The sequence below is a fragment of the Erpetoichthys calabaricus genome, chromosome 5 (genome assembly GCF_900747795.2).
Source record: "Erpetoichthys calabaricus chromosome 5, fErpCal1.3, whole genome shotgun sequence".
Classification (NCBI taxonomy): domain Eukaryota; kingdom Metazoa; phylum Chordata; class Cladistia; order Polypteriformes; family Polypteridae; genus Erpetoichthys; species Erpetoichthys calabaricus.
This window is the reverse complement of record NC_041398.2, coordinates 245779076-245794797: the sequence shown is the minus strand read 5'-3', so window position 1 is coordinate 245794797 and position 15722 is coordinate 245779076. Positions and strand designations below refer to the sequence as shown.

At 41.5% G+C, this 15722-nt stretch overlaps 1 protein-coding gene across 3 annotated transcripts in view; it reads left to right on the top strand.

Annotated features, from left to right (window-relative positions):
* Positions 1-15722, top strand: part of si:dkey-27h10.2 (location of vulva defective 1) — a 111759-nt gene that overhangs the window by 13243 nt on the left and 82794 nt on the right. For all 3 annotated transcript variants that reach the window (XM_051928175.1, XM_051928176.1, XM_051928174.1), the window contains exon 2: positions 10904-11269. In XM_051928175.1, the coding sequence (XP_051784135.1) occupies positions 10904-11269 (366 nt within the window). The remainder of the gene's footprint in view (positions 1-10903; positions 11270-15722) is intronic.

The following is a 15722-nucleotide window of genomic DNA, read 5'->3' as shown; positions in this document are numbered from 1 at the left end:
AACTGCGAGGAAATATATATATATTCCTCCTTCCTCCGCCAATACAGCGTTGCCCACCACCTCCCGACTGTGACTCAGGCAGTGGGATTTCTTTTAAACTAAACCCAGGAACTGCTTCCAGTCTCCTGTCCAGGTTGTGCAGAGCATTTCCAGGTCGTGTAGAAACCAGGGCAGCCCCCTACCATCTGACAGTCCCCAAAGACCACATCCGCCACGGTGCCCTCTTTCAGTTGTGAGAAGCAGATCATAGAATGGTTGAAATAGTTCACTGTCAAATAATGCAAAGAGTACGCGACATGTGTTTCGCCCTAATTCTGGGCTCATCAGGCGTACACACTCTACTGCACTCCCTCTCGGGAATCGAACCTCGGATGTTAGCCGACTTGATGACTAACCACAAGCGTTACCTGGTAGGTAACCACCCAAACAATCAGATTGTGATTCAGACTATGAATGCCATGAATGTAATTACCCCGATCTACATGCTGTCAAATGAACGAACCACACGCCGTGGCGCAACGTTAGGGGCTTCGCCTCTAGCGCTGACGTCCGAGGTTCGATTCCCGAGAAGGAGTGCAGTGAGTGTGTACGCCTGATGAGCCCAGAATTAGGGCGAAACACGTGTCACGTACTCTTTGCATTATTTGACAGTAAACTATTTCAACCATATATATATATATATATATATATATATATATATATATATTGTAACAAGGCGCTATATAGGCACCTGACCTGGCACAGAGAGACACAGAAGCACGTATGAACCACAAAGACTTTTTATTTTTCTTCACCCGTGGACACATGTCTTCCCCGTGACCCACAGGCAATGCACAGTCCACAAAGCACTTCTATAACACAACACTCTTTTTCTTTACCACCACTCCTCCTCAGGCTTAGTCCTCCTCCTCCCGACTCTGGCTCCTCGAGTGGTGGTGGTGGCTGGCCCTTTTTATAGCCCACCCGGAAGCATTCCAGGTGCTTGACCACCTTGTCCTAATTGCACTTCCGGGTGGGGCTGAAGATTCATCCAGCCAGGCTGCTGACTCCACGCAGCTCCCCCTAGCGGCCATCCAAGCCCCCAACCAGGCTGTGGAGGACTCCATCTCCCATGGAGCCATGCGATAGGCTGGTGGATCACCGTCCAAAAGGGAGGCTGCCACCAAGCGTCCCGGGGGAGGTATTGAGCTGCCCATGGTTGCTTCCCTGGAACAGATGCAGAAGGGACGTCCCTGCCGGGCATGGGACCCGGCTGTCTGCCACATTATATATAAATATATTGTAGGTGCCAGGAAGGAAGTTCAGGAATCCTGTTTGGGATAAAGGAAGGATTCATACCCAGCCAGGAGGCCATAATGTATGGACTGGGCAAACAGACTTACTGGGAGCAGTTTATTCCTCCACATGACAGGTGGCAGCGTTCTTCAAGATATCCGCAGGGTGATATGGGAGTCTGGAAACACAGCCCTGTTGGTGGTCTTTGGGGACTGTCAGATGGTAGGGGACTGCCCTGGTTTCCACACGACCTGGAAATGCTCTGCACAACCTGGACAGGAGACTGGAAGCAGTTCCTGGGTTTAGTTTAAAAGAAATCCCACTGCCTGAGTCAGAGTCGGGAGGTGGTGGGCAACGCTGTATTGGCGGAGGAAGGAGGAATGCTGAATGGTTTCTTTTGCTGGCAATTGTATGTGGATGGCATTTTGTCAAGTAAGAATTATTTATATTGATGATGTGACACGGGACAGAAGCAGCCGAATGAATTCTGAGGTGTTCAGAGACACACTGTCTGCTCAAATCCAGCTAAATACAGCAGTCACATTGATTCATGATACAGATGGACAATAACCCAAAACATAGAGCCAAAGCAACCCAGGAGTTTATTAAAGCAAAGAAGTGGAAAATTCTTGAATGGCCAAGTCAGTCACCTGGGGCCTCATGTATAAACGGTGTGTACACACAGAAATGTTGCGTACGAACCTTTCCACGCTCAAATTGCGGTGTATAAAACCTAAACTTGGCGTAAAGCCACGCACATTTCCACGGTAACTCATACCTTGGCGTATGCAATTTCTCCACTCGGTTTTGCAGATTGGCGGCACCCAGCGTCAAAGCAGTGCTACTGTTCCTGTGTGGTTATCCTTTCTTAGATCCACATCCACGGCGGCGGCTTTATCAAATACACTGAAATTAACCGCATATCGTCCATAAATTTAATGCATCTGATTGTAATTAACCTGTAACAATATAATGGTCCACAGAATGGTCAAACTACTGTTCCTGTGTTCTCATCCTTTCTTTCTTAGCTCTACATTCCTGACGCGGTTTTATAAATACACTGAAACTAACTGCATATTGTTGATTACTGTAATGCATCTGATTGTAATTAACCTGCTGCAGTATAATATTCCAGGGAATAGCCATAGTATTCCAAATACCATAACTGCTTTAGCGTTGGTACTGTCACTGCACCTTCTTTTTCTTCTTTCAGCTGCTCCCGTTAAGGGTTCCCACTGCGGATCATCTTTTTCCATATTACTCTCACTGCACCACTCGGAGTATTCATATCACTGTATCTGAGTGTGAATCACAGCAGCAGATGATCGGAAAGAGAATTATGGGTACACAGTTTCAAGTACACACCACCTCAACCACGGCAAAAAGCGTCAAAGCCTTTCCTGTATGGACCTTGCGTTTCAGAAACAGTTTCATCCCAAGAACTCTAAACGCACTCAATCAGTCCATCAAGTGCTCCTTGTAGAACTGTTTGTACTTATAAGTACAATCACTTCACTGTAAACTTACACTACAGTTATAATATTACACAACCTGCGCTACTTTATAAAGCGCGTATGATGACGATATCATTTTTAAGGTGAAATGCAGCAAAATATGTTGCTTATAGTATACAGATAAAACTTTAACTTCATTTAAATAATCTGTATTGTTAATAATTAAACATGTGAGGACACGGTGCCGCAGCGTATAGCTAGTTCAAGGATAGCTCCTGCCTTGCGCTGTATTCTTGCTGGTGCTGACGCGACACTGGAAGGATAGACGAATAGAATAATTAAACATGTACTACGAAGATATTTCAATGTTCCTTAAAAGTTTTGAAGAATCGGCGTTCTAAGCTTACACATGGCTTAACGTCTATTACAGCGCTGATTGTGTGGCGATTGGAGAAAGAAAAGTAAGGACAGGAATTGGAGGTCAGTACGTTTGAAAGAGACAGTACTGCTGTGATAAATTATTTCATCGAAGGTCGCACATGGCGCAGCAAGCCTCTTGCGTGAGATATGAACAATCACTGCGCCACCGTGTTCCCATGTTTAATAACATGCTTTCATTCCTATCATCATGAAAATGATATCACGTATACATCTCAGTATTTTAATTATTCAGAGAGCTGTAATATCTCGAATGTAATGCATTCTGTGTCCTGTCGGAGAAAGAGAAAGAACAGAAGCACGTAGTGATTAACACACACAGAGCACATAGAAGATCAAACACAGAACAAAGCATTTAACATGCTACTTGAGAAACTAGTAAAATAAACGATTTTAAGATGAAGTTTATGATGTTCTACTTTAATGGCAAAATAAACTACGTGATTAAAGTGGAAATTTCGAGATTAAAGTTGACATTTCGTGCTTTTTTCCCACTGTGTGCCTGTTTTTTGTTTGTACCCTAATACGCTTTCATATGACACTCAGACGGTGGGCTAGGACTTGCCTTTTCACGGCGACTTGGATATGTGATTTCTTTTTTATTTCGGGCACTGTGCGACTTTGTGAACTTGATCTTTCGAGTTTTTCCGACACTGTCACTCGATCAACTTTCTTTTGTTGATTATACCACTGTTTAAACCAACAAATAGGACGTTTTTCCTTTGCCTCCACTTGGTATTCGCTGAAATTCTTATATTTTCCCCTGTGCTTTTCCCATTGTCTTTTCACAGAAGGCTATTTATATTGATTTGCATATTCAAAGAGGCGTAATTCTGGGAGGAGTTGGGGCGGGACAGAAGGCGCGTGCACGTGTGTTACTTTTCACGCTGATCGGGATTTATGTAGTGGAAGAACGTGAAAGTATGCGTGCGCACAGATTCCTGCATCTGGATTTTTCTGTGCATACGCACATTCCCGCTTTTGTGCTTACGCCATGTTATAGTGTGAGTTCTACGCACGGCGTTATACATGAGGCTCCTGATCTTAACCCAACTGAGCAGGCATTTCACTTGTTGAAGACTAAACTTCAGACAGAAAGGCCCACAAACAAACAGCAACTGAAAGCCGCTGCAGTAAAGGCCTGGCAGAGCATTAAAAAGGAGGAAACCCAACATCTGGTGATGTCCAGGAGTTCAAGACTTCAGGCTGTCATTGCTAGCAAAGGGTTTTCAACCATTTATTAGAAATGAACATTTGATTTCCAGTTATTTCAATTGTCCAATTACTTTTGAGCCCCTGAAATGAAGAAGGGATTGTGTTCAAAAAATGCTTTAGTTGCCTCACATTTTTATGTAATCGTTTTGTTCACCCCACTGAATTAAAGCTGAAAGTCTGCACTTCAACTGCGTCGGAGTTGTTTCATTTCAAATTCATTGTGGTGATGTACAGAACCAAAATTAGAAAAAAGGTGTCTCTGTCCAAATATTTAGGGACCTAACTGTATGACTGACTCACTCGCTTACTCACTGGAGGTTGAAATGAAGAATTTTTTTTCTGAATCCACTTGACTGTCCCACCAAGAAAGCTTTTTTTTTTTCAAATTAGACTAATATAAACGTTATGGCAGCTACACTTTGCTTATGAAATTGGCCAGTATGGCCTTTTCCTGAACCATTTAATCAAGTCTCAAGAGTCATGAGAGCCGGAATGAACTTTTAGAGCTTTGCTTACAATTTTGAATGGAATGCCAGTCCTTCACAGGGCACACTGGTCTATAACGGGGCACATACACTCATTCTCTTGGGTACAGTTTAGAGTCACCATTTATGCTAACCTGCATGTGTTGGAGATGTGGAGGGTGGGCCAAAAACGCTTGAACACGAAGAGTGCGTGATAAGAATGTGTCAAAATTTAACGCCAGTGTGCTGTGAGGCAGCAGTGCTAACCGCTGTGCCACCCAGGAAATGTGAGGTTCACAAGTCGTTGGTAGTTTGATCTCATGGTGTGAATGATTAGGTGGAGTGTTGTGTCTGCAGAGCACGTCTCTGTCACACCAGGCTTGGTGTTTGAAGTTGATCTGCACAAACAACATTTAATGGTAGCCACACTGCGCTTCTGGAACTGGCCAGCAGGAGGCAGGTCAACCTGAAATTTTCTGAAATTTTCTTCCCCATTATTAAGGGGTCACCAAAGCTGGTAGTGAACTGTCACAATTGGCAAGGCAGTGAAGTAAATAAGGGAGCAGGAGACGGAAAAGACAAAATCCTAGAAATCAGACAACCAAACTAACAAAGCAGAAGTCGCTAAACGTACATTTCTTTTGAACGTTTGGGCTGAAATCACACGCACTGTTAAATTTCGGGGTTCGGATTGCCATTTTTATGTCTGTATTGTTCTTTTTGAACTCCTTTGTTAGTCAGTTTGTTTCCCTGTATTGTCTTTTGCGCTGTTTTTTTGTGTCTTTTGTGGGTGGTTCCCCATGAGACTGGACTGGCCTGCCCACAGTCCCTTGCGGTTCATTAGAATAGACTTGGGAGTTGGTGAGTGATTTGTGTTTCTTCTGGTGCTTTTTGTGATTTTCATTTTGCTCTGTTTTGGACTTGTCCTTGGATTGGGACTTGTCCGCTTGGATTGCCTGGTGTTCACAGAAAACTCCTTTTGAGACTTTTGCACTCCACGGATCTTCTTTTCATTTATGTCTAGCTGTCCCTCGCGGTTGCGCCCATGTAGTAGTTAGTAGTTTAAAAATCAATAGATGTTGGCACTGTATCTGATCATGTTCAGGTCTGACGGTCAAGCGTCCCCCGCGTGGGGAGAAAAGCACATGGTCATGATATCTCTAGGAATCAGCAGCTACCCTCCAAAACACACCTAGCCCTGATCTCTCTCTCAGAAACGTCAAACGTTACTCCTTAACAGTCTGAAAATGGTAATGTCTGCTGAACAAACAGGTATCGCTAACTAAGTTGAGGCGAGGTACACTCCAACACATGGTGCAAGGTAGAGCGACTCGAACAGAGGCTGGTGCGTGAGTGAAGAGGGCCAGGCCCCCTTCTCCTCGGCCCACAGCCTCTCTCTCGGATTCACGTGAATAAATTGTTCCTGCAAGTGAACAATGATGCGTAGCGTGATGAGAGAAGTCATAAAATCAACCAGAATGTTCAAGAAAATTCTAGAAAAAAACCCGATCTAATTCCGTTAAGTAGTTCTGTCATTCGCTAACTAAGTGGAGATAAAGAACACCCTGAGGGTGGTACGTGAGTGAGGTGGGCCTCGCCTTGCTGCATGTCTCTCGGATTCACACAAATAAGTCGGTACCGCAAGCGAACTATGATACTTAGCACAATGAGAGAAGTCACAAAATCAACCGGAATGTTCAAGCAAATTCTAGAACAAAACCCGATCTAAATCCGTTAAGCCGACAGACATACAGAAAGACAGAAATTGGATTTTATATATATATTGTGGAAGATAGATGGCGCTATAACACGCTAACCTGACACAGACAGACGTTAGAGGCACAAGTCCAAAAAGCACACATGAATTTATTAATATACGGTGTCCCCAACTGCCCAATCACACACTTTCCTTTCTTTGCTTTCTTATTCTCTTTCTTCATCTTGCAGTCCTTTTTCTTTTCTCCTCCACTCCTCCTCGGCCAGCTTCGTCCCCCTCCTCCCGACTCTGGCTCCTTTTTATAAACGCCCCCAGAAGTGCTCCAGGTGCTCGTTCACCTACTTCCGGCAGCACTTCCAGGTGTGGTGAAAAACCTGCCCAAGAGGGCTCAGCAGCTGTTGCAGCAGCCTCTGGCGGTGCCCCAGGACCCCAAAAGCACTGTAGTAAACTCCAACTCCCATGAAGCCCGGCGGGAGTCTGAGGTACCACTACAACCCAGTGGGGGAACCACGGAAGGTAATGTTCTGACCACACTTGCTTCCCCGGTCCTCCCAGCATGGAGGCATCCCGGCCGGACAAGGACCCCGAATGTCTGCAACAAATATATACAGTGGGTACGGAAAGTATTCAGACCCCCTTCAATTTTTCACTCTTTGTCATATTGCAGAAATTTGCTAAAATCATTTAAATTAATTTTTTTCCTCATTAATGTACACACAGCACCCCATATTGACAGACAAAAAAAAGAATTTTTGAAATTGTTGCAGATTTATTAAAAAAGAAAAACTGAAATATCACATGGTCCTAAGTATTCAGACCCTTTGCTCAGTATTTAGTAGAAGCACCCTTTTGAGCTAATACAGCCATGAGTCGTATTGGGAAAGAACTCCCGCATGGAGTTTCCTAAAAGACACCTGAAGGACTCTGAGATGATGAGAAATAAGATTCTCTGGTCTGATGAGACCAAGATAGAACTTTTTGGCCTTAATTCTAAGCGGTATGTGTGGAGACAACCAGGCACTGCTCATCACTTGTCCAATACAGTCCCCACAGTGAAGCATGGCGGTGGCAGCATCATGCTGTAGGGGTGTTTTTCAGCTGCAGGGACAGGATGACTGGTTGCAATCGAGGGAAAGATGAATGCGGCCAAGTACAGGGATATCCTGGACAAAAACCTTCTCCAGAGTGCTAAGGACCTCAGACTGGGCCAAAGGTTTACCTTCCAACAAGACAACGACCCTAAGCACACAGCTAAAATAACAAAGGAGTGGCTTCACAACAACTCTGTGACTGTTCTTGAATGGCCCAGCCAGAGCCCTGACTTAAACCCAATTGAGCATCTCTGGAGAGACCTAAAAATGGCTGTCCACCAACGTTTACCATCCAACCTGACAGAACTGGAGAGGATCTGCAAGGAGGAATGGCAGAGGATCCCCAAATCCAGGTGTGAAAAACTTGTTGCATCTTTCCCAAGAAGACTCATGGCTGTATTAGCTCAAAAGGGGGCTTCTACTAAATACTGAGCAAAGGGTCTGAATACTTAGGACCATGTCATATTTCAGTTTTTCTTTTTTAATAAATCTGCAACAATTTCAAAAATTCTTTTTTTTGCCTGTCAATATGGGGTGCTGTGTGTACATTAATGAGGGAAAAAATTAATTTAAATGATTTTAGCAAATGGCTGCAATATGACAAAGAGTGAAAAATTGAAGGGGGTCTGAATACTTTCCGTACCCACTGTATATATATATATATATATATATATATATATATATATATATATTAAAGATCCTGTGCGTGGCCCAGTTTGATGTAATGACTACCAAAACTAATTGAACACTGTCCCTTTAATCATTCTTAACTTTGCATTGGCAGACAGACCTGCAGCTCGCCAGGGTGTAGGTGTGTGTTATGCCACAGATTAAAATGTATCTGATTGGTTAGTGGGGCAGAGGCATCCAATTGCCTGCTGTGAATGGTGGGCTTTGGGAAAAGGTGCAGTGTGGCTGAAAAGAAAAAATCAGGAGTGGTCTCCCCTCGACTTTCTCGTATACTCAGATATGGGGATGGATATTTGATGAGTAAACCACAAGACAACAATTATTATTTTTATACTAGCCGTGTAAGCCCCAGGGTTCTAGAAACTATTGAAATCGTCAGAAAAAAAATTGAAATGTAGAAATGTCAGGTAATTGAAAGGAACTACTCTGGGCGTGTCTCTCCTTGGAGGATTCATTTTGCTGACATGCTTGCCTCGCTTGTGTATTAGCAGCGGGAGGAAAAGTAAAAGGGATACCGTTTTACCGATGTTAGCAGCTAAACGACTTTGTCTTTCTTCTGAGATTTCGTTTTGCTGACATGTTGGCCTCGCTTGTGTTATTAACGGCTAAGCGAGTTTTCTGTTTCCTCATAGGTGGAGCTCTTACACCGACTCCACCTCCCAAAAAACTTTGAGATTCATCAAAATCTCGAGGTCGAATTTTTGGACGATTACAATACTTTCGCTACAAGAAAGTAATTCAGACTCAGGGAGTTCTAAAATTTTGAGATTCATCAAAATCTCGAGGTCGAATTTTTGGACGATTACAATTATTTCCCTACGAGAAAGTAATTCAGACTCAGGGAGTTCTAAAATGTTGAGATTCATCAAAATCTCGAGGTCAAATTTTTGGACGATTACAATACTTTCGCTACAAGAAAGTAATTCAGACTCAGGGAGTTCTAAAATTTTGAGATTCATCAAAATCTCGAGGTCGAATTTTTGGACGATTACAATTATTTCCCTACGAGAAAGTAATTCGCACTCAGAGAGGTCTAAATCATCGAGATTCATCAAAATCTCAAGGTTAAATTTTTGGATGATTACAATTCTTTCACTACGAGAAAGTAATTTGGACTCAAGGAGTTCTAAAACGTTGAGATTCATCAAAATCTTGAGGTTGAATTTTTGGACGATTACAATACTTTCGCTACAAGAAAGTAATTCGGACTCGGGGAGTTCTAAAATGTTGAGATTCATCAAAATCTCGAGGTCAAATTTTTGGTTGATTACAAAACTTTCTCTATGAGAAAGTAATTCAGAATCAGGGAAGTGTAAAACGTTGAGAATCATCAAAATCTCGAGGTTGAATTTTGGGACGATTACAATATTTTCCCTACGAGAAAGTAATTCGCACTCAGAGAGGTCTATATCATCGAGATTCATCAAAATCTCAAAGTTAAATTTTTGGATGATTACAATACTTTCGCTACGAGAAAGTAATTTGGACTCAAGGGGTTCTAAAACGTTGAGATTCATCAAAATCTTGAGGTCGAATTTTTGGACGATTACAATACTTTCGCTACAAGAAAGTAATTCAGAATCAGGGAAGTGTAAAACATCGAGATTCATCAAAATCTCAAGGTCGAATTTTTGGACCACAGACGTCCATTTTAGCAGCCTATCTCAAGTATACGGGGGGACTGCCCCCAAACCTTTCTCTGTGTTTTGTGGAATCCTTTCACAGTACACAATATTTCACATACAGAAAGACAAAAATCTAGCCACTCCATGGACCAATGAGGAAAGAGCGACCTACTAATAAAAACATCTGATTACGATCATGTGATTTAAATGCTGCGATTTAAATGGCAGGTGTTATTGGAAAAATGAAGTCTAGAGTTTGTTAATTATAGGGGGGACATCATTTTCTCAATTTGCAGAAAACATGAAAGATGTGACATACGAGGTTTTTCCATAGTTGGTGAGACACGTTTATACGGCCTTCTCGGTTTCTCTAAGGATTGGGTTGTTCAAAGGGAGGTCTGTCCTGTGACAAGTCCAAGGTCCAAATGACACGCCGACACCCAGAGGCGTCAGACTTTTAAACTGGAGCTATCTAGCTGGAAGGGGCGGGGTCAGTTTCCCTCAAGCAACACTCTTAAAGGCAGCGCCCCCTCTGGCCACTTTGGGGTATTGCATACCTGTGATGATCCCAGAAGGTGTTCCACAAGTTACTCTTACTTTTTTAGCGTGCGTGTCTTTTGTGAGTATTTGATTGTTGTCTACCATCCTGTGGAGATGTGCAGGTAAGAATTTCTTTGTACTTTGAAGACATGACAGGAAACTTGAACTTGAACTCAGCACCACTGCCTTACAGCTCCCAACTCCAGGATTCGGGTGCCGTCCTGATCAATGTCTGTGTGGAGTTTGCATGTTCTCCAGATGATTGTGTCCCCCCATTGGCTCCTTCATATCCATGAACTGTATAAAGCAGGCCCCGTAAATGAATGGATGGGTCATTTGAACTCCTCACCTGCTACACCTTTAATCTCTTAATTTTATTTTCTCTCTTTTAAAGGTGTGCTTCTCCTATCCATAAGTGGACTTGCAGAAGAAACAATTCAGCAAATAGAAACGACAACCAAAGCAGTGACCACACCAAAACCAAATACTGTTTCGACCTCAGGCATCCATACAACGGAGCAGACCACCACAAACGCGATGCCCACCCAGAAGACCTCCTCATCCAACATTGCTTCAGTTTCTTCTACTTTAAATCAGACCCCTTCTTCATCTCGTAAACCTACGAAATCCCCAACTTCAGAAACACACAACTCTACCGTATCAAAACCTTCGACTGTAGCTACAACAAAGTCTAAATTTCTACTGCCACCTTCTGCATCTCCATCTACTGCAAGATCAACTTCCAAGAATCCAGGCACAGGTAGAGACTGAAAACTTCATTATTGTCTTTTATTTGTGGTACTTATCCATCTTTCGTCATCTTCACTTCTTTGTAATATGTGGTTCTATAGCTTTGTCAAGGGCCCTTTCTTAGTTTTAAACGGTCATAAAGCTCCTCAGGTCTGAATAACTGAAGTAAAATAAAAATGTGTGCAGAACTAAATACGAGGTAACAACTAGACTAGCCTTCAGCCCATTTTGGGGCCTGTGCAGGCCATAAGCCTGTCTTTTGAGTTTGGGGCCAGTCAGCGAGCGGTGATGTCTACTCTGTGGAGCCAGACCTGAGTCACCTGTTGGTCTGGCTTGTGAGTTTTTTTTAAACCATACAGCCATTTTGTGACTGGGATTAACTCCTGTCAATCCCTGCATCTTGAGGACATGTAAGTTATGTTTTGATCCTGTCCATGCCAAAACTCAAAATGGCTGTAGGGTTAAAAAACACACACACACACCAGACTAATACGTGACCAGGCCTGGCTGCAGAGAGTGAACGTCGCCCACCCACAGACTGGCCCCCAAACTCAAAAGACAGGCTTATGGCCTGCACAGACCCACAAATGGGGTAAACGCCTTGAGGAGCAATATGTCCATAAATGTCAATATGGCGGAGAGGAAAAAAAGGGCAAAAGCCTCTGGCCCAAGAAAACAATTTATTTATACATTTACATTTAAATATTTATTTAAAAGGATTCAAAACCACTGGAAAAGGTGCACAAAACACGCAGTCAAAATAGTGCAGCACCTGTGCCAAGTGCCAAAATGGATCCTTTGTTCTTTACATGGCTGGTTTAGGGGTCACACTGTCCTTAAAGAGGCTGCTGGACCAGATGGAATTTATTTTGTAACTCTGCAGCCTTGTCGTAGCCATCCCTTCAAAGTTGGACCACTTCTAGATCCTTGCAATGGCACACAAGCAGTGGGGTGGTCTTCTCTTTCACTGCAGGCTTGCTGTTTTTATGGGCTCCCCTGACGCTGGCTCTGAAGCTCATCATTTGCATTGGACCATGGGTGACTCACCCCTGAATGAGGAAACTTCTATCTATCTATCTATCTATCTATCTATCTATCTATCTATCTATCTATCTATCTATCTATCTATCTATCTCTATTATATAGTGCCTTTCTATCTCTATCTATCTATCTATCTATTATATAGTGCCTTTCATATCTATCTATCTATTATATAGTGCCTTTCATATCTATCTATCTATCTAGCTATCTATTATATAGTGCCTTTCTATCTATCTATCTATCTATCTATCTATCTATCTATCTATCTATCTGTCTATCTATTGTATAGTGCCTTTCATATCTATCTATCTATCTATCTATCTATCTATCTATCTATCTATTATATAGTGCCTTTCATATCTATCTATCTATTATATAGTGCCTTTCATATCTATCTATCTATCTATCTATCTATCTATCTATCTATCTATCTATCTGTCTATCTATTATATAGTGCCTATCTATCTATCTATCTATGTATCTATCTATCTATCTATCTATTATATAGTGCCTTTCATATCTATCTATTATATAGTGCCTTTCATATCTATCTATCTATTATATAGTGTCTATCTATCTATCTATCTATCTATCTATCTATCTATCTATCTATCTATCTATCTATTATATAGTGCCTTTCATATCTATCTAGTATATAGTGCCTTTCATATCTATCTATCTATTGTATAGTGCCTTTCATATCTATCTATCTATCTATCTATCTATCTATCTATCTATCTATCTATCTATCTATCTATCTATTATATAGTGCCTTTCATATCTATCTATCTATCTATTATATAGTGCCTTTCATATCTATCTATCTATCTATCTATCTATCTATCTATCTATCTATCTATCTATCTATCTATCTATTATATAGTGCCTTTCATATCTATCTATCTATCTATCTATCTATCTATCTATCTATCTATCTATCTATCTATTATATAGTGCCTTTCATATCTATCTATTATATAGTGCCTTTCATATCTATCTATTATATAGTATCTATCTATCTATCTATCTATCTATCTATCTATCTATCTATCTATCTATCTATCTATCTATCTATCTATTATATAGTGCCTTTCATATCTATCTAGTATATAGTGCCTTTCATATATATCTATCTATCTATTGTATAGTGCCTTTCATATCTATCTATCTATCTATCTATCTATCTATCTATCTATCTATTATATAGTGCCTTTCATATCTATCTATCTATCTATCTATCTATCTATCTATCTATTATATAGTGCCTTTCATATCTATCTATCTATCTATCTATCTATCTATCTATCTATCTATCTATCTATCTATCTATCTATCTATCTATCTATTATATAGTATCTATCTATCTATCTATCTATCTATCTATCTATCTATCTATCTATCTATCTATAACAATACAAATAGTAATAAATTTTATTCACACCCCACTTCTAACTTCCTGAAACGCAGCAGATCTTTTCGTAGTGACGCACTGGTGACAAAACCACAACAGCCGGGGTCCTGAACACTTTGTTGTCAGGTGGCACAGTGTTGATGTTAAAGGCTGGGCTGTCATGCAGTGCAGCCGAAGTGTTTGATGCTTCACTTCTATGCGGTGATCTGTCGATTTTTAACTGAGCAAGTGACCTGCTTGTGTGTGGGTGCAGCTGTTATGGTCTCTTGAGGGGTTTTCATTCCCTGAATTGACTTGGTAAACATCATTCCAGGTCCGAGACTCTCCTCCCATTGCTGCTCTTTAGTGTCTCCTCCATCTGCCTCATCCTTTGCCTGCACAGTCGGACCACCAGCTTTGCTTCACACTGCTCACCTGGGGTCAATGGCAACTCGACCTGCCACTCTTTTCAACAGTCACATGAGCCTGAAGTTCTGCAACTGCACACACAGGCCAATGGATGTTAAGAGAGGGAGAGGTGGTGGAGCTGCAGAGGGAGCCTCAGTCTCTCAGCTGTCTACCTTCAGGTACTGATGCTGTAACCAGAATTCCAGATTCAGGATCTCAGCCATGAGACTCTCCAGCAGCTCCACTAAGGAGCCAAGCAGGTCCATTGTGATTGGTCTTCTTGTTATCCTACTTCTGACACCAATGTAGCATGTAGTGTCAGAGAGTGCACTCCTTGCTCTTTACATGTCTCTTTTAGGTGGCTCGCAGACTTTAAGAGGACCGCTCACCATTGCTGCAATTTGTAACATTGACTGGATGCCATTTTGATAGGCACCCCTACCACTGGTTCTTTAGCTGCTCACTTGCATGAAGGAATGCTCAGCTCATACTAGGGGCAAGTCATTCTTGGCTGATGCAACTTGTCAGTGCCGTTAGAGCAAACAAAATACAAATAAGAGATCGGGAACCATAAAAATGACTTTGGAACGAGAACAAGGATCAAATGCAGAAATCCAAATCTAGAAAGGAACACAAACCAAACGATAGAAACAAATGCAATGCAGGAGCAGAAATGTGAACTGCAGCTTCTCCATGAACACAGCATTACAGTAAAACCAGGGCTGTTGTCCTGGATTAAGTTTGCTTTATCTTTCTGTTATTATCCACTTTAATAAAATAATAAGTGTCTGTGTGTCCGTGTGTCTGTGTATCTGTATGTTCTTCTGATTTCTATGTCTCTGTCATTCCAATAGACTAAAAGGCATTAACAATGCTTTTACAAGTCCCATACCAACTGACATATATTAGAGACATGTGCATTGCATTTTTCATTTCAACAGATGGCGCATCACAAACATTAACACTGCTTTTTCAAGTCCCACACCAAATGGCATATAACAGAGACATATGCATTGCATTTGTCATTCCAACAGATGGTGCATCACAAACATTAACAATACTTTTACAAGTCCTATAATAATGGCATATAACAGAGACATATACATTGCATTTGTCATTCCAACAAATGGCACGTCACAAACATTAACACAGCTTTTACAAGTCCCATTGCATTTGTCATTTCAACAGATGGTGCATCACAAATATTTGTAGTAAGAAAATGCATTGCATTTGTCATTCTAACAGATGGAACATCACAAACATTATCACTGCTTTTACAAGTCCCTTACCAAATGGCATATTACAGAGACATATACATTGCATTTGTCATTCCAACAGATGGCGCGTCACAAACATTAACACAGCTTTTACAAGTCCCATTGCATTTGTCATTCCAACAGATGGTGCATCACAAACATTAGCACAGCTTTTACAAGTCCCATACCAAGTGGCATAATGATCTAGTTGTTTAGCTGTGATTGACTTTCCTGCAAGATTTTCTATTTCAAGTTCATGTCACGTGTACTTCTAGTGGCAGATCGCAGATAAGGTACGTGTTAATTTAAAATCTTGATAAAGTTCACAAGAGTGCTTGCGTTACATCTAATGATGAAAATACCCAGAA